The sequence below is a fragment of the Canis lupus genome, chromosome 1, assembly GCF_011100685.1.
Source record: "Canis lupus familiaris isolate Mischka breed German Shepherd chromosome 1, alternate assembly UU_Cfam_GSD_1.0, whole genome shotgun sequence".
NCBI lineage: Eukaryota > Metazoa > Chordata > Mammalia > Carnivora > Canidae > Canis > Canis lupus.
In genome coordinates, this window is record NC_049222.1 from 42,531,189 (window position 1) to 42,551,084 (window position 19,896).

Sequence of the window (19,896 nt, forward strand, 5' to 3'; positions counted from 1 at the left end):
AGGTAGTTGTACCAAATTACCTTGGCCTAGTGGATATTCCAGAACACCTGAACATATTTCAAGGTGCCACAGTATTTTGCAGCCCACGAGAAGATCTCACTTGTCTTTTAGGTTGATCTGGATTATATTTTTATGACATCCCTATTTAGGAGCATTCACAGAGCAGGGCTGGGCCAAAATGATAATTGACAATGTTACATGTATGATTTTTCAAGTTGGATAAAAAAGTTCCTTTATAGAGAGGAAATATGGCCTGTGAAATTTCCTCTCTTCTTTTTTGGAGGCCGTCTGGTTTTATGCCCTGTGTCTGCAGTGGATTTTCAGTATTCCAGGGACATCTCAAAGATAAAGTGTAGATGAAAGCCATTTTGCTGACAGCATGCCTGTCTGCTAGATCTGGGGAAAATGAGCTTTTGCTATTACACATTTTCTACCAGTACTTTTTTTTTTTAAGATTTTTTTTTGTTTATTATCTCACACACACACACACACACACACACACACACACACACAGAAGGAGACACAGGCAGAGGGAGAAGCAGGCTCCCTGCATGGAGCCTGATGTGGGACTCGATCCTGGGACTCCAGGATCACATCCTGGGCTGAAAGTGGTGCTAAACCGCTGAGCCACCCGGGCTGCCCTTCTACCAGTACTTTTAAAAACAATATTTGCATATTCCATTTAGATTGTAAAAATTATTACTATATTGATTCAGTCATTGATTAACTCATTTGATATCAATATTTATTGAGTCTCTATTTTGGATGAGGCACTCTGCTATAAACAATTGGGGTTCCAAAGATGAATAAGAGACCAGCAACTTAGCAGCTCTGGAAACACATGAATATACAAGTGAAGAAGTAAGAATATAACAAACAGTGGAAGAGAAATAAAGAAAAACAGGTTACTGAGTTCAGAACAGGAATAAATTATTACCAGTGTTGGGATTAGAAGAGGTTGGTAGTAGAGGTGATCTTAAGATCCAGTGATTATCTCAAACCCATCAGGATGGCTACTATTAACAAAACTATACAAAACAGAAAAAATATTGGAAAGGATGCAGAGAAATTGGAACCCTTGTGCATTGTTGGTGGGAATGCAAAATAGTGCAGTCACTATGGAAAACAATCTGGCAGTTCTTCACAAAATTAACAGTAGAATTACTATATGATCCAGCAATCCAGCTTCTGGGTATACATCCAAATGAATTGAAATCAAGCTGTTGCAGAAGTATTTGAACATCCATGTTCATAGCAGTATTATTCAAAATATGGAAGCAGCCCAAATGTCCATTGCCCAATGGTGGCTGAACAGATAAACAAAATATGGTATATATGTTCAATAGAATATTATTCAGCCTTACAAGGGAAAGGAAATTCAGACACATACTACAACACGACTGAGCCTTGAGGACATTATGCTAAGTGAAATATGCCATTTATAGGGGGCGGGGCAAGATGGTGGAAAAGTAGGGTCCCCAAGTCATCTGTCCCCACCAACTTACCTAGATAACTTTCAAATCATCCTGAAAACCTACGAATTCAGCCTGAGATTTAAAGAACGAAGAGCTGGAACGCTACAGAGAGAAGAGTTTGCGCTTCTAACAAGTACAACTCGTTTTTAGCCACTCTGCACTGAGCAAAATGACTAGACAGAAAAACTCACCACAAAAGAAAGAATCAGAAACCATACTCTCTGCCATTGAATTTGGATTACAATTCGATGTCAGAAAGCCAGTTCAGAAGCACAATTATAAAGCTACTGGTGGACTCTGGAAAAAAGCATAAAGGATTCAAGAGACTTCATGACTGCAGAATTTAGATCTAATCAGGCCAAAATTAAAAGTCAATTAAATGAGATGCAATCCAAACTGGAGGTACTAACGATGAGGGTTAATGAGGTAGAATAAAGAGTGAGTGACATAGAAGACAAGTTGATGGCAAGGAAGGAAGCTGAGGAAAAAAGAGAAAAACAATGTAAAGACCATGAGGAAAGGTTAAAGGAAATAAATGACAGCCTCAGAAGGAAAAAAAAATCTATGTTTAATTGGGGTTCCAGAGGATGCCAAAAGGGACAGAGGACCAGAAAGTGTATTTGAACAAATCATAGCTGAGAACTTCCCTAACTTGGGGGAGGGAAACAGGCATTCAGATCCAGTAGATAGAGAGATCCCCCTTAAAATCAATAAAAACTGTTCAGGGATCCCTGGGTGGCGCAGCGGTTTGGCGCCTGCCTTTGGCCCAGGGCGCGATCCTGGAGACCTGGGATCGAATCCCACGTCGGGCTCCCGGTGCATGGAGCCTGCTTCTCCCTCTGCCTATGTCTCTGCCTCTCTCTCTCTCTCTCTGTGACTATCATAAATAAATAAAAAAATAATAATAAAAAAAAAATAAAAAAAACTGTTCAACACCTTGACATTTAATAGTGAAACTTGCAAATTCCAAAGATAAAGAGAAAACCCTAAAAGCAGCAAGAGACAAGAGATCCCTAACTTATATGGGGAGAAATATTAGATTAACAGCAGACCTCTCCAAAGAGACCTGGCAGGCCAGAAAGGGCTGGCAGGGTATATTCAGGGTCTTAAATGAGAAGAACATGCAGCCAAGAATATTTTATCCAGCAAGGCTCTCATTCAGAATAGAAGGAGAGATAAAGAGCTTCTAAGATAGGCAGAAACTAAAAGAATATGTGACCACCAAGCCAGCTCTGCAAGAAATATTAAGGGGGACTCTGTAAAAGAAAGAGGAAGTCCAAAGAAATAATCCACAAAAACAGGGACTGAATAGGTATTATGGTGACACTAAATTCATATCTTTCGATAGTAACTCTGAACATGAATGGGTTTAATGATCCCATCAAAAGATGCAGGGTGTCAGACAAGACCCATCTATTTGCTGTTTACAAGAGACTCATTTTAGACCTAAAGACACCTCAGCCTGAAAATAAAAGGTTGGAGAACCACTTACCATTCAAATGGTCCTCAAAAGAGAGCAGGGGTAGCAATCCTCATATCAGATAAATTAAAGTTTATTCCAAAGACTGTAGTAAGGGATGAAGAGGGACACTATATCATACTTAAAGGGTCTATCCAACAAGAGGACCTAACAATCATGAATATTTATGCTCCTAATGTGGGAACTGCCAAGTATATCAGTCAATTAATAATCAAAGTTAAGACATACTTAGATAACACACTTATACTGGGAGACTTCAACACGGCGCTTTCTGCAACTGACAGATTTTCTAAGCACAACATCTCCAAAGAAACAAGAGCTTTAAATGATACACTGGACCAGATGGATTTCACAGATATTTACAGAGCTTTACATCAAAACGCAACTGAATACACATTCTTCCCAAGTGCACATGGAACTTTCTCCAGAATAGACCACATACTGGGTCATAAATCAGGTCTTAACTGATACCAAAAGATTGAGATTGTCCCCTGCATATTTTCAGACCATAATGCTTTGAAACTAGAACTCAATCACAAGAAGAAATTTGGAAGAAATTCAAACGCCTGGAGGTTAAAGAGCATCCTGCTAAAAGATGAAAGGGTCAACCAGGAAATTAGAGAAGAATTAAAAAGATTCATGGAAACTAATGAGAATGAAGAAACAAACGTTTAAAGTCTTCGGGATACAGCAAAAGCAGTCCTGAGAGGGAAATACATCGCAATACAAGCATCCCTCAAAAATTGGAAAAAACTCAAATACACAAGCTAACCTTGCACCTAAGGAAATGGGAGAAAGAACAGCAAATAAAACCTATCCCCAGCAGAAGAAGAGAGTTAATAAAGATTCGAGCAGAACTCAATGAAACAGAGACCTAAGAACTGTAGAACAGATCAACAAAACCAGGAGTTGGTTTTTGAAAGAATTAATAACATAGATAAACCATTAGCCAGCTTTATTAAAAACAAAAAAGACTCAAATTAATAAAATCATGAATGAAAAAGGAGAGATCACAACCAATACCAAGGAAATACAAACGATTTTAAAAACATATTATGAGTAGCTATACACCAATAAATTAGGCAATCTAGAATAAATGGATGCATTTCTGGAAAACCACAAACTACCAAAAGTGGAACAGGAAGAAATAGAAACCCTGAACAGGCCAATAACCAGGGAGGAAATTGAAGCAGTCGTCAAAAGCCTCCCAAGACACAAAAGTCCAGGGCCAGATGGCTTCCCAGGGGAATTCTATCAAATGTTTAAAGAAGAAACAAAAAAGCTGTTCCAAAAGATAGAAAGAGATGGAATACTTCCAAACTTGTTTTATGAGGTCAGCACCACCTTAATTCCAAAACCAGACAAAGAACCCACCAAAAAGGAGAATTATAGACCAATATCCCTGATGAACAGAGATGCAAAAATTCTCAACAAGATATTAGTCAATAGGATCCAACAGTACATTAAGAAGATTATACACCATGACCAAGTGGGATTTATCCCTGGGATGCAAGGTTGGTTCAACACTTGTAAAGCAATCAACGTGATAGATCATATCAACAAGAGAAAAAACAAGAACCATATGATCCTCTCAATAAATCCAGAGAAAGCATTTGACAAAATACAGCATCCATTCCTGATCAAAACTCTTCAGAGTGTAGGGATAGAGGGAGCATTCCTTAGCATCTTAAAAGTCATCTATGAAAAGCCCACAGCAAATATCATTCTCAATGAGGAAACACTGGGAGCCTTTTCCCTAAGATCAGGAACACAACAGGGATGTTCACTCTCACCACTGCTATTTAACATAGTATTAGAAGTCCTAGCCTCAGCAATCAGGCAACAAAAATAAATAAAAGGCATTCGAATTGGCAAAGAAGTAGTCAAACTCTCCCTCTTCGCCGATGACATGATACTGTACATAGAAAATCCAAAAGACTCCACCCCAAGATTGCTAGAACTCATACAGCAATTCGGTAATGTGACAGGATACAAAATCAATGCCCAGAAATCAGTGGCATTTCTATACACTAACAATGAAACTGAAGAAAGAGAAATTAAGGAGTCAGTCCCATTTACAATTGCACCCCAAAGCATAGGACACCTAGGAATAAACATAATCAAAGAGGTAAAGGATCTATACCCTAAAAAATGCAGAACACTTCTGAAAGGAATTGAGGAAGACACAAAGAGATGGAAAAATATTCCATGCTCATGGGTTGGAAGAATTAATTTTGTGGAAATATCAATGCTACCCAGGGCAATTTACACATTTAATGCAATCCCTACCAAAATACCATGGACTTTCTTCAGAGAGTTGGAACAAATCATCTTAAGATTTGTGTGGAATCAGAAAAGACCCCAAATAGCCAGGGGAATATTGAAAAAGAAAACCAGAGCCGGGGACATCACAATGCCGGATTTTGAGTTGTACTACAAAGCTGTGATCATCAAGACAGTGTGGTACTGGCACAAAAACAGACACATAGATCAATGGAAAAGAATAGAGAATCCAGAATTGGACCCTCAACTCTGTGATCAACTAATATTCAACAAAGCAGGAAAGACTATCCACTGGATAAAGGACAGTCTCTTCAATAAATGATGCTGGGAAAATTGGACAGCCACGTGCAGAAGAATGAAACTAGACCACTCTCTTACACCATACACAAGGATAAACTCAAAATGGATGAAAGATCTAAATGTGAGACGAATCCATCAACATCCTAGAGGAGAACACAGGCAAACTTTGGAAGGAGTCTTGGTGTCCATCGAAAGATGAATGGTTAAAGAGATGTGGTCTATGTATTCAATGGAATATTACTCAGCCATTAGAAGCGACAAATACCCACCATTTGCTTTGACGTGGATGGAACTGTAGGGTATTATGCTGAGTGAAGTAAGTCAATTGGAGAAGGACAAACATATGGTCTCATTCATACGAGGAATATAAAAATAGTGAAAGGGAATAAAGGGGAAAGGAGAGAAATTAATTGGAAATATTAGTGAGGGTGATAGAACATGAGAGACACATAACTCTGGGAAATGAACAAGGGGTAGTGGAAAGGGAAGTAGGCAGGGGGTTGGGGTGACTGGGTGATGGGCACTGAGGGGGGCACTTGACGGGATGAGCACTGGGTGTTATGCTATATGTTGGCAAATTGAACTCCAATAAAAAAATTTAAAAAAATACCATTTACAAAAAGGCAACTACTATATATTTCCACTTTTCTGAATTATCTAGAGTAGTCCAACGCATAGAGATTGAAAGTAGAGTGGTGGTTGCCAGGGCCTGGCTGGAAGAAGCAATGGGGGATTGTTTAATGGGTGTGAAGCTTCAGTTTTGTGAGATGGAAAAGCTCTGGAGATTGGTTGTCACTAATGTGAATAGCTTAACATTATTTAACTCTACACTAAAAAAATTGTTGGGCAGCCTGGGTGGCTCAGTGGTTTAGCGCCACCTTCAGCCCAAGGTGTGATCCTGGAGACCCGGGATTGAGGCCCACGTTGGGCTCCCTGCATGGAGCCTGCTTCTTCCTCTGCCTGTGTCTCTCTCTGCCTCTCTCTCTCTGTTTCTCATGAATAAATAAATAAAATATTTAAAAAATTAAAAAATGGTTAAGATGATAAATTTTATGTTATATTTATCCTGCCACAATTTTAAAACTTGCAGTATTTTATTGTGCAGGGATGGGTGCAGGATGCTTGATACTTGGGAACTTTTGATGGTGCATATGTTATTCACGCCTGCCTGCCTGCTTCCTTCCTTCCTTCCTTCCTTCCTTCCTTCCTTCCTTCCTTCCTTCCTTCCTTCCTTCTTTCCTTCAGCAAATATGTATAGAATACCTGCTGTGTGCTGGGCCCTGAGCTAGGTATTGAGGCTACAGTACCTAAGATTTATAAGGCACTGAAACTGTCAGTGTCAAGCTTGCTAACCACACTGCCCCCCAAAGGCACTAAGCTTCTATAGTTAAATTTTTAGGGCTGCTTCCTAAGCACTGGAATAAGATGTTAATAAACAAACAGTACAGAATTTTGAGCTTGATTGGGGAGAGGGGAGTTCAATAGCACTGTGATGAAATGGAAGGGGATAGGCAAAAGAATATGAACTAGAATTGAAAACTGCAAGCTAGTGTCTCTAAAGATATTAAAAAATAAAGAACTTCCATTTGAGGCTGTCAAACTAAGAGCTATGTCATTTAGAATGGAAAAAAAAAAAAAAAGGCCAAATCAGAGATGCTCAACTCAAGGAGCCAGTATTTTGTGAGTATTATGGCAAGCATTGTTTGAGAACCTCCACCACAAAATTGTGGACAATATCAATGAGTGATCAGGGCATGGAAGGGTAATAAAATTTCAGCTAAAAGGAAAGATAGGGCTTGTGAAAAGGAGGGCCAGTGAAAAAGTCAATGTGGTTTGGTTATTTGGGTGGGGAGTAGAAGCTGGAAGCATGAGCTTCTATAATCAGAGACCCTGGAAGCTCTATATTCAGTTCACTTTATCTCATCCTAGGTTGCTTTGTTTAAATTTTATTTTTTATTTTTTTAAAAAATTTATTTATTTATTTGAGGAAAAGAGAGAGAGAGAGAGAGAGAGAGAGAGAGAATGAGCAGGGGGAGTGGCAGAGGAACAAGCAGACTCCTTGCTGAGGGAGGAGTCAAACCTGGCATCCCAAGACCCTGAGATCATGACCTGAGCCAAAGTTAGACGCTTAACCAACTGAGCCACCTGCGCACCTCAGCTCTCTCTCTCTCTCTCTTCTTTTTTTTTTAGTGTTTTATGGGACCCTTCACTCCATGTATCCTTCCAATATCTTTCGACTTTTCTTCTTTTCCTGTATACCCTAAAACATTCTATGAGTTCATTTAAGATATTACCAAGTGCCAACTACATACCAGGTACTGTGTTGGGCTCTGACCATACAACCTCAGTTCTCTTCCACTGCTTTTATTCAGTTGCATATGCCTAGCAAATCCTGGATTGATCTAAGTTCCGGTCCTATATTTGGTTAAACAAGAGATGCAAACTTCATTTCATCTCCTTTTCTGACCTCTTTTCTCTCTGTCTTCTTCAAGGTGTCTTTGTTGAGGCTGTGCCTTCTACCTGTGACTTTAATCCCAACTGCTAGACTTCCCTTGACTTTGCTCTGTTCTGCCTTACTTTATAGCCTCAGCTCTTCCCTCTCTACTGCCCATTCCCTTCATTCTAGATGAGGCTTCCACTTCCATTCTGAAAATCCTTTTTTATCTTTATGTTCTTTAGCAACCACCCCATCTCTTTCTCTACCCATTGTCATCCAAGTTCTCAGAGGAATGGCCTTCACTCATTTTCATTTCCTCATACTCCATTTACTTTTCCACCCACTGGCTTTTGGCCTGTGCTTGGACTCATCTACTGAAATTCCCTGCTGAGGTTCCTCTTCGTCAAATCTAACTGCATTCCATCAGTCCTTGCTTTATTGGACTTCTCTGCCCCATTTGGCAGTATCAATCACTGTTTCTTCCTCCTTAAAATTTTTGACTTCTTCATTTCCTTGGTTATCCTAGAACGTACTGTTAATTCTCAGGTCTCTTTCTGGGATATATATCCTCTGTGCGCTTTTCTAAAGTTAGAATAATCATTTGTGTTTCTCTGCTCTTCTTATTCTACACACTCTTAAAGAGCAGTGTTGAATATTGAATGGCACCTTGAAGGTATAGTCAAGTGATAAAAACTGGTATCCAGGGTTACATGGTAATGATGACATAAAAATTTGAATTGTTACCTTTCTATAGATGTTCTATGTTGTTCATCAGTTCATTTGAGTTTCAAATGCTCCAGCTGGTTTATACTTTTTCTCTATTTCCTAAAGATCCGTAGTGTGTGTAGAATTTGAATAACCATTGGTCTCTGATGATTTTTCATTAACTGTGAATCCCTGAAAAAAAGTGAATAAATCTATTAAAAACCAGCTAATTTCATTTTGTCATTTTCTGAATAATATATTCTGGTGTAGGCAGTCCATTTTTTAAGCAAGTTTGCAATAAACAATTTCCCCTCAAGGTTAATAGAATAGGCAAACACCTTTTGCTGTAACAGCTGGCAAGAGGTAATGAAAGATTAGCTTACATTATGATTCATTATTTCAAAATGTCAGAATAAAGTGGATCTGCTGCATCCCCCAAGCCTCTTATTCTTTAGAAGAGTGTACATGTTTTGCTTTTCTAATGTTAATAGATTCACTGTTTTTATTTTTTCCTATTTCTTTTTTTCCAGGCCAAATTCAGATAATCGACGCCAGGGTGGCAGAGAGAGATTGGCCAGTACCAGTGACAAAGGAAACATGGCCATGGAGTCTGCCAAGGAGACTCGCTACTGTGCAGTGTGCAATGACTATGCCTCAGGCTACCATTATGGAGTCTGGTCCTGTGAGGGCTGTAAGGCCTTTTTCAAGAGAAGTATTCAAGGTAATAGTGTGTTGAAAACAACTTATTTCCCTTTAATCTTGAAGGGAAGCAACTGAAGAAAGAAGGCATATGAGCAGCCATTTGTAGTAGAAAACACTAATACCTGGTAGGTCCATTAGTATCTCTGGTAGAAACATGAATATAAAAAAGTTCTCGGTAGAAAGAGTTGACAAAGACCAGGGTAGTTGTGGCTGGCTGAGTAATTATGCTCCTTCCATTGGCAAGATCCAAGCAGTCTTGAGCAACTCAACAGGAAGGGGATTTTAATAGCTGGGTTTCCAGAGGTCTGTGCTCAGATATTCATGTGTTGCAGGCAACGGGGCTTATACAATACATGTAATACGAATTGTCTGTACATTACTACCTTCCACCTTGGTTGTGTCCAGATATGGATTCTGTTCTGATCTTTGCTCCAGAGCACCAGTTCTTTGCATCAACTCTAACTTGACTTGTTCTTCTCTTGTTCTTCCTCCACCTCTTTGTTGTCTCAGTAGATGATATGACTTTTGCTAAAATGAGAAGACTCAATAGCTGGTGACCTGTAATAGGGGACATATTATCAGTATAAGCAGTTAGTATTTACTTGTAACATTTCATTCACCTGTGTGCCTTGATCCTTTTTTTATATGTGGCTTACCAAGTCACCCTTATACTGACAGCTGCAATTTATTTTTATTCCAAGAATGTCTATATTGTTGCATTTTAGAGGATGCTCTGGGAGAAACATCAATCATTTCTACTACCCAAAATATCTATGCTAAAGATTCTTTGTCTGACAGGCATAGCAGTCTGACAGGAGTTTAGGTTAGCTGAATTAACTTTATCTTGGTTCATTTTATATATATATATATATACATATATATATATTTATCTCAGTCCATTTTAAAGCAGTTTTTTTGACAGTTCTTACTTTCAACATCTTTTAGAAATCTACTGTAAGATTTGCACTTTTTTTGTTGGGTTTCTTAAATAAAATTAATGATATTCTCTGATAGCAAATTTTTTTTATACATGTATACACACATATGTAATATATATGTATAAATATATATAAATGTATACATGGATATGTATATATACACATATCTATGTGTTAAAACAACATAGATTATTCAATTTTACCAAATGATACTGTCTTAATTTAGAAAAATGGCATTTCTATTTGGTTTAAGTTAGGATAAGCCCTGAAAGGTCTTTCAACAACCATATTCATTTGTGATATTACTGTTTATTTGCTTTTATATATTCTAAAATAGCATTATTTTCACCAAATATTTAATCTGGTATTGACAAATCATCTGACAGAGGTAGGTTTAGTGAACAGGTTCAATTATAAACTTGACTTATCTGAAACTGAGTTCTCTCATCTGTAAAAATCATTGATAGCAGTGTTCAGCAACAATTTTTTTTGTAAAAATCCAGATAGTAACTATTTTAGGCTTTGCAGTCATTGTTGCAACTACTCAGCCCTGACATTGTGGCCCATAAGGAGCCATAGACAATATATAAGTAAATGGGTGTGTGCCAATAAAACTTTATACACAAAAATAGGCCAGAACTGACCAGAAATGACCTATGAGCCATAATTTGCTAACCCTTGATTTAATGCATGGAAAGGGAATAGATGTTTCTAAATCTAAAGTTTTGACTATTCATATTTATTAAAAACTTACTCTGTACCTGTGCTAGATGTTCTGAGAGAAATCAAAATATGTGTCAGACATAATCTGTATTCCCACAAAATTTGGAATTTATTTGGGAAATTTATTGGGGTGGCAAAGATACTTGTTCTTATGATATAATTAGAAAGTAAGTCAGTATAGGTGAAGTGCAATTATATGATAAAGATAAGGAATATAATAGAAGAATATAAGAAAATAAATATTTTCAGTTATAAAGGTCAAATTACTAAGATTGAAGATAAAAAGGACCTGTCTTCAAGGAACAATACCAATATTCTCACAAATTATTTTTATCCTATTTGTTCAGCATTGAAGATTGTACTGTATAACTTCACATCATACTCTGAGCATTAAAGTATCAGAGCAAAAAAAAAGGAAAAAAGAAAAATACACTTATAAAAATAGTGAAGGAAATGTGAGCTAATAAAAAATGTTTTATTGGTATATGGCATTATCAAAAGTTCAAACATTTAAAAAAAATTTCTGCTTACTCTTTGATGGTTAAAATATATATCTTATCTCCATCTTACATATACAGACTAAACAGTAGGATTTCATTGTACTATAAATTATATAAAATTGTACTATATATAAACTGCATAAGCTACAATTTCTGCCTGGCTTCAGAAACTTCGTATTATGGTATGAAGTCACTTAAATAAGCTTTACTAAATGAGGTGAATATTGAGTCCAAAGTTTTAGAAGAAGCATAGAAATGAGACAAAGATAGTACCTTTAGACATGAGGAGGGACCTTAAAAATGATTCTGTTTATTAATTCATTTATTTATTCATTGATTGCCTCTACTAGCCAGAACACTGTGGAAAGTCCTGGAGATAAAATTATAGGAAAGGCATAGTCCTCATTCTCATAGACCCTAAAAGGTAGTGAGAGAGTTGTGCAAAAAAAATTGGCAACTAAATTACAGTGTGACAAGTGCCAAGATGAGGATGAGTGGAGGGTCTTATAGAGGAGTCCAAATGTCACTCAGTCCTGTTGGGGGTTGAGTCAGGCTATGAGAAGTTTTCTTGATTTAAAATTAAGTCTGGAGGATGAGTCGAGTGAGCAAAATAAAGGAGGGGATGGATGTTCACTCATAGGAATGAGCATATAAGCAAAGACCAGGAGGTGAAAGGGAGTTTGGGGAGCTCTGTGAATAGAAATTAATGAAATTAATTGATCATTAGATTAAACAAAGACATTCTTGGCCATATATTTATTCTTAGATTATGTAAAAACAAACTAATTTATTTCCTTTTTACTTGAATGGTATTTCTATGTATTTGGCTTGTTTGTGCATATATAAAGGAAATACCAGAGCAAGTTCACTGGTTTCTTGTCCCATTTTCTCATTGTAGTTTTGAAAACTTGCAACTAAAAAGTTTTTACTGAACTTCTTTGGCTCTTTATAAGTCATACTGCCCCTCAAACCTATTTAAGGACAGTGAAGGGTCTGATATGTAGGTAGAAACTTCTGAAGATGCTGTAGCTGTCCCTGTTTTTCTTGTTATTTAAGAAGAGAGCTAGAAATGAGTATCCATCAGATTACTCTAGTGCTCTAAGTGTTTTAGTTGAAGAGGTAAAGTGTTTGATTTGAAAGCATACAAATTTTCATCCACTACTTACTGTATAAACTTGATTACTCAAAAAATTGAGTAATGGCTTTCAGTTGAACATATTTTTTTTAAAAGCAAAGTCAAGGATGCTATTTAAGGGAGGGGTAAAATGGGATAGTACATGAGCTTGTTAATCATTGCAGATGGAGAAGCAGTGTTTCTTAAGTTGTGTTGTAGGCAGAGACCTTGGATGAGTTATATAAGCAGATTTGATTATTGGTTCAACAGCCCAGTACTACCTTTGAATATTATTCCAAAGGACAAAGACTCCATTGAGCTCACTGCTTCTCTGACATTATTATTTCTAACGGTCATGAGGTACAGTGGAGTCCCAAGCCTATTTGTATACCACTAGCTATGCTGCCACTTCATATTATCTTTCTCAGATGTACAAAGAAGATAATTAACATTAGATCAAACAGACATGGCCCAGGCAGGTGTTGATTTAAAAGTTAGCTGAGGATCCCTGGGTGGCTCAGAGGTTTAGCACCTGCCTTCACCCAGGGCGTGATCCTGGAGTCCTGGGATCGAGTCCCATATCAGGCCCCCTGCATAGAGTCTGCTTCTCCCTCTGCTTGTGTCTCTGCCTCTCTCGGTGTCTCTCATGAATAAATAAAATCTTAAAAAAAAAGGGTTAGCTGAGACCAGAAGGACATCAGGTGGTATCACAGTGGAATCTGGTTATGATTCAAGGTAGTGAGGTGTTAGGTCCAATAAGGATAACTGACAAGCATTAGGTCTTGGAAAGCATGGGAGGGGGAGGGGAGAGAATTCCAGCACCCTGGATAGCTCCCCAAACAGCAACTGAGGGTAAGCAGAGCCTGACTTTCTGAAGAACCTTGCCTATTTAGCTGGTTCCATCCACTTTGTAGAGCTGTATTAAGAGAGAATTTAGGCCTTTTGTGCTTAGGAAATCACCATTATTCTTCTAAGACAGATTAGTTTTTGCATATAGTTTCACATTTCTGGTCACCTTCTGGCTTGACATATGTACCCATGCCTGGAAAAGGCCAGCGGGTGGGGAAGAAATGGAGGCTGCTTTCTCATCATGTAACTATTTTATCTCTGGAATCCTTTCAGAGATATAGCTCAAAGTTGAGGCCTTGATAATATATGCACACAATAATACTGAATTTTGATCTCTGTATTTCACACTTGCGCCTCTATCATCTAGTCTCCATGCAACAGCAGGAGAAATCTTTTAAATATATTAACCAGGTCATATGGTCTTTCCCCTAAAACTCATACTGCACTTAAAGTCCAGATTCCTTCCTATGGCTTCAGATATTCTCCACTATCTTAAACCTGCTTATTTCTCCCCACTGTTTAGTGCCATCCAGCTACACTGGCCTTTCTTTTCCTCCAGCACACCAACCATGTTCCTTCCTCAGGACCTCAGCACGTTTTTCCCTCTGCTTGCAACACCCACATCTTTACTTGACTGGCTTCTTGTTATTCAGATCTCTGCCTAAGATCATTTTCTCAGAGAAAAAGATCATGTCATGTCATGATTGTGTCAGTATCTTTAGAGAAGTCTTCCATGATTACCTTACCCAAAGTAATCCTACAAACATTTGCCGCTTGTGTGTGTGTATGTGTGTGTGTGTTTTATACTCCATTACCCTTATTTTTTAAGGCCCTTAAACCATTAATGAAGTTCTCTTATTTAATCATTTGGTTGATGATTGTCTTTCTGTACCAGGTGCTGCTTCCCCAGATTCCTGCCTGAACCTGAACGTAAGCTCAGTGAAAGTTGATGTCAGGTCTGCTCTGCCCTGTTGGTTACTGTTACTCCAATGCCTCTTCTAGTGTTGAGTACACTCTACTCACATAAGTAGAGTATGACAAACGGTCAAAAGAGTAGTAGATAAGACCTGCTAGAGGATCTCAGAGAAGGAAGAGATTTCACTGGGTAAGGCTGGCAGGAGAAACATTAATGCAAGTGGCATATTTGATATAGGCCTCGAAAGAAATGAAGGATTTCCATACGTAACAAGCAGTTTGGAAAGTAATTCCAGAAATGTAAAATGGCATAAACCAAGATAAGCTCAGGGAAATAAGCCTTGAGAGAACAGAGGGCTATTGTCCTCTTTCTGCCTCTTTACTTTTCAGCTTTAGCTTTTTAAAACTAGGCATTCCCCAGCATTTGCAGTCTCTTTACCTTTCCATCCTTTTCTCTAACCAGTTTCCTAGGTGGTCTCATGCATATCTGTTTTGGGCTGAATAGTGCTTCCCCCAAAGCCATATTGAAGCCCTAACCCCCAATACCTCAGTATTTCCAAATAAGTCATTGCAGTTAAATAAGTTGAAGTCATATTGGAGTAGGGTGGACCCTTGATCCAATAGGACTAATGTCCTTATTAAGAGGGACATTTAGAGGGGCACCTGAGTGGCTCAGTGGTTGAGCATCTGCCTTTGGGTCAGATTGTGATCTTGGGGTCCTGGGATCGAGTCCCACATCCGATTCCCCACAGGGAGGCTGTTTCTCCCTCTGCCTATGTCTCTACCTCTCTGTGTGTGTCTCTCATGAATAAATAAATAAAATCTTAAAAAAAAAGACAGGCAGGAGAATGCCATAAGACCACTGAGAGAGAGATTGGAGTAGTGAATCTATGTGCCAAAGAACCCCAAGGATTGCTGGCAAAAACTAGAAGCTATAAAGAAGCAAGGAAGTAGTAGTGTTTCCCACAGCTTTCAAAGAGTGCATAACCCTGCTGACAACTTGATTTCAGATTTTTAGCCTTCAGAACTATGAGATAATACTTTGTGTTGTAAAATAGTACTTTACATTTGTGGTACTTTGTCACAGAAGCCCTTGGGAAACAATATTTAAGACCTCAAGGGTCACTACTATGCAGATATCTTCCACATATAGCTCCTGCCTCAACCTGGCTTCCTCAGGACTCCCATGGATCTTTTTTTTTTTTTTTAAGATCTTATTTATTCATAGAGACACACACAGAGAGAGAGAGAGAGAGAGAGAGAGAGGCAGAGACACAGGCAGAGAGAGAAGCAGGCTCCATGCAGGGAACCTGATGTGGGTCTTGATCCCGGGTCTCCAGGATCACACCTAGGATCATGCCACCGGGGCTGCCCCTCCCATGGATCTTCATCTGACACTAGCCACTCCTCTGGGGAGTGTTGTTCCCTCAGGCACTTACACTTAAAACCTTAGGGTCAGTTATCTTTAGCTTCTTACTCCTGATGTTTCCCATCAGAACTGTAGTGGAGTTCTGTTGAGATCACTTCTCTAATGTGTATTTGTCCAATTCTTACTACCTTTTCCCAGGCTCAGTGCAAGAACTTAATTTTTCTTTTTGCTTTTTCTCCTTCACTTAACCCCTTGCTTCATTTGGTTTTCCTTCTTCCAAGTCATTCTGCATACTGCCAGTCTCCTACTGTGCTTAAAGAAGATAACTAATCATGTCAGTACCTTGTGCAGAAGGCTCTAATGACTTCTATGGCCCAGAGAAGAATCCTTCGACCACCATTCAAGGATTTCCAAGTCACCATTTCTACTTTTGAAGTAATATTTTTATGCCGGACTACCTGTTGTTACTCCAATATGAGCATTCCATTTCTTTGCTGGGAATTCTTTTCCAAACCTACGTGTAAAAGCTCTTCCTATTCTAGTCAGGAGTCATTGTCATCAAACCTTCTCTGCTGTTAATGCAGAAGTTCTCTCTCTCTTGTGGCCTTCTGTGTCTAGGACTGCAAGTACTCGTGTAGATGTGTCTTTTCTTCTTACCGAATGTGAGCACCTCACAGGTAAGGTCCAGATCAAGGCCTTGTATTGTAGGAATCACTCAGTGAATAAAAAAAAAAGTATGAGAGGAAGGTTAGGATCCGTTTGTGGGCCTCAGGTAACACCAAACCATTACATTTTTTCAGTCATGGGAGAGATGGGACAAGATGCACTTTAATTAAGATTAACCTCCCAGAGGCATATAGGAGAGATTACAGAGGGAGAGAGTGGAAACATGGCTGGTATTCTAATATTTCTGGGCTTTTGGGTTTCTGTGAAATGAAGAAAAAAGGGGTTAGATGGAAGGATATTATAATGCAAGAATCTATGTTGTTTTAAGGTGATTCAGTATGAGATGTCTGGGAGAGAAGGAAGTTAAGAGGTTCACATACCGAGGGAAAATAATAGCATCATCACCTGAGCTGAGAAAAGCAAGAGAAAGGCCAATCAGAGAGGGGTTGTATGGTAAGTTCGATTCCATACATACTGGGTTTGACATGGTAGCTGGGTATCCAGACAGTATTACCCAGCAGCTACAAAGAGATAATTAGCACTCTGCAGACCATCCAGGGCTGAAGATTTGAATCAATTGCCTCAATTATTTTGAAAGAAACTTGGTGAAAAGAATGGTTTAACTACTTTCTGAAGGTTGCCCATTATTAATAGTGGAGAAATAACTCCGGAAACTTCCTCTTGATTCTCATAATTATGTATTATGAGTTCCCTGCATCTTCCTAAAACCTTGTAAGAAACACTCTCATTATTCAAAGTGTATGTTCAAGGCCCTTCTAAAGAGGAAAATGACAAATTAGCCCAACAGGGCCAAATGCTGCTCTCAAGGAGTTTACAATTTAAAAGAGAATATGCTAACTCCATCATAGTAAGCTGTAACAAATAGTAAACAGCAGGAATAAATATAAGCATTTTTATGATTTTCAAATAAAAAACAGGTTTTTTTTTTTTTTTTTTTTTTTATGGTGGGAATCCACAGGCATCTTTTTGGACCCAGAGCTTGCCTAATCCTTCCATTATTTCTACTTCTCATTTTTCCTTTACATCTTATAGTAACATGCATGTTGTACAGCAAAGAAGTAAGACCATTGAGGCCAAAGGGCAGGAGAGTTTCCATGTGTACATATATAACTATCGTGTAATTTTCAAATGAAAGCATTTGTGATGAAACGTTTTGAAAGAAAATCCTTACCCCTAGGTATTGGTAAATGTGCTAGATGTTTGGCTCCTGGTTCTCATCAGACAAAAAGAAAGGCACAGCCTTGAAGTTCAAGAACTGAAAACTTTCTTCCATGTAAGAATGTCATTCTCCTTACTGATTTTAAGTGCTTGTTACTCTACAGCTAGAGTATGAAATTTGATGTATGTGCACATGAATGCATACACTGGAAGAAGGCCTCAGAAAAGCAAAATCATAGTCTTTTTACCTGTGAAATGATAGTGGCTCTTCCTTTTTCTCCCTTTGGCCAAGTAATCTTTATCTTGGAGATAATTAAGACAAAATGCATCTGACAAATAAAATCAGTATAGAACCCCTATTTCTTGGCAGCTCTTGTGGACACAGCTGAAGCTTTCAGAGGTCTTTAAAAACCATGGCAACAAATGCCTTTGAAGGGTAAGCAAAGGTTCCAAATGTTTTTAATCACTGGTGTTTTTTATGCTACCACTTCAAACATTCTTCTCCATTTTTTTGTTCATCTGATTGAAATTAAATTTCCAATTTCCCTACTAAGTGGTTCTGTCCTGGTGATGGCATTGACTGTTTCCATTAAAGTGGTAGAGTTTGTGCCCATATGCAGTGGTTACGCATATCAACAATTCCATTAGAAAGCCCTATTTCGCACAAAATTTCGCACAAAATTATAGATAGTCTTTAATTGGCACATTTTCAAAGGGCATCAACTAGCCCTCACAATTACGTGTTGACATTGTTCTTACAAAACCTACCAATGGTGGCCCAAGGCCCAATTCTGCCCAAGTTTCTTTTCCTTCATAGAAAGCTGCTGTCAATACCCTTATTTTTATTTATTATTTTTTAAAAAGATTTTATTTCTTTATTCATGAGAGACACACACAGAGAAAGAGAGAACCAGAGACACACAGGCAGAGGGAGAAGCAGGCTCCATGCAGGGAGCCCGAAGTGGGACTCAATTCCAGGTCTCCAGGATCAGGCCCTGGGCTGAAGGTGGCACTAAACCGCTGAGCCACCAGGGCTGCCTGTGTTAATACCTTTAAAACGCTATATCCTTTTAAATAGAATGGTCTGTTTTTCTGATACTCATTCAGAAAAAAGTATGCTTTGAGATGTAGGCTGCTCATTTCTGAACTATATAATATACCTTACTATTTCAGCTCTATATACAGGTTATACTATAACTTCCTTGCAGGCAAGGACTGTTTTTTTGACTGAAAAATAACATTCAAGAAAAATCTACTTCAAATAGGTATATCATCTAATTTGTAAAATTTTTCTTGCTATAATGTTAATTCTCTCCTCGTGTGCAAGTTATAGGGCAGATTATATATATATATATATGTATATATATATATATATTTTAAGATTTTAAAAAATTTATTTATTCATGAGAGAGACAGAGAGGCACAGACATAGGCAGAGGAACAGAGGGAGAAGCAGACTCCCTGCAGGAAGCCTGATGTGGGACTAGATCTCGGAACTCCAGGATCACCCTGAGCCGAAGGCAGACGCTCAACTGCTGAGCCACCCAGGCATCCCAGATTTGATATTTTTAAAGGAAAGAAATATTTGACTTGAGAGAGAATATAGTGAGGAAGAGCACTTCTATTATTTTCCCCACATTTTATTTTTTGTTAGCTGCAATAAAAAGAGATTTTATTTTTTTAGTTGCTAAGAAATAAAGGAAAAAAGAAAACAATTATTATTAATTATTAACTATAATATCTCTCTGCAATTAGGTACTGTTCCCCATTTTCTTTGAGAAAGAATACATGGATTTAAATTTTTTGTCTGAATCATTTGGCAGTTTCAAAATCATGTATGATGTATTAGGAAGTATGGAGTGAATGGGTGGCTAGATTACATATATAAATATGAATTTTTTTGTGATTGAAATCTAAACACAGTGACTTAAAATAATGGCTGCATCACTTCAGTATATTTCATTAAGTGACACATGCAATATTTTCCTTATACGCCAGAGAATATAAATTACAATTCTTAAGATAATCAGATTTCATGATTGTTTTGTTCCTTTGACACTTCAGACTTACTAATAAGGAAATTCATTTGAGCAGTGTGTAAGAGTGCATTTGCCACTACTGTTAACCAATGCCATAGTGGTACCTTATAGTCATCATAGAGATAATTTTCTCCTTTATTTTTATTTATTTGTTTGTTTGTTTGTTTGTTTATTTATTTATTTATTTTTGATTGCTAGCATGCCCATTACTCCAGGGATACC

The 19,896-nt window shown here is 38.0% G+C and overlaps 1 protein-coding gene across 1 annotated transcript in view; it reads left to right on the forward strand.

Annotated features, from left to right (window-relative positions):
* Positions 1-19,896, forward strand: part of ESR1 (estrogen receptor 1) — a 284,287-nt gene that overhangs the window by 39,868 nt on the left and 224,523 nt on the right. Inside the window, 1 exon segment of the mRNA NM_001286958.1 lies at positions 9,211-9,401. Within this exon segment, the coding sequence (NP_001273887.1) occupies positions 9,211-9,401 (191 nt within the window).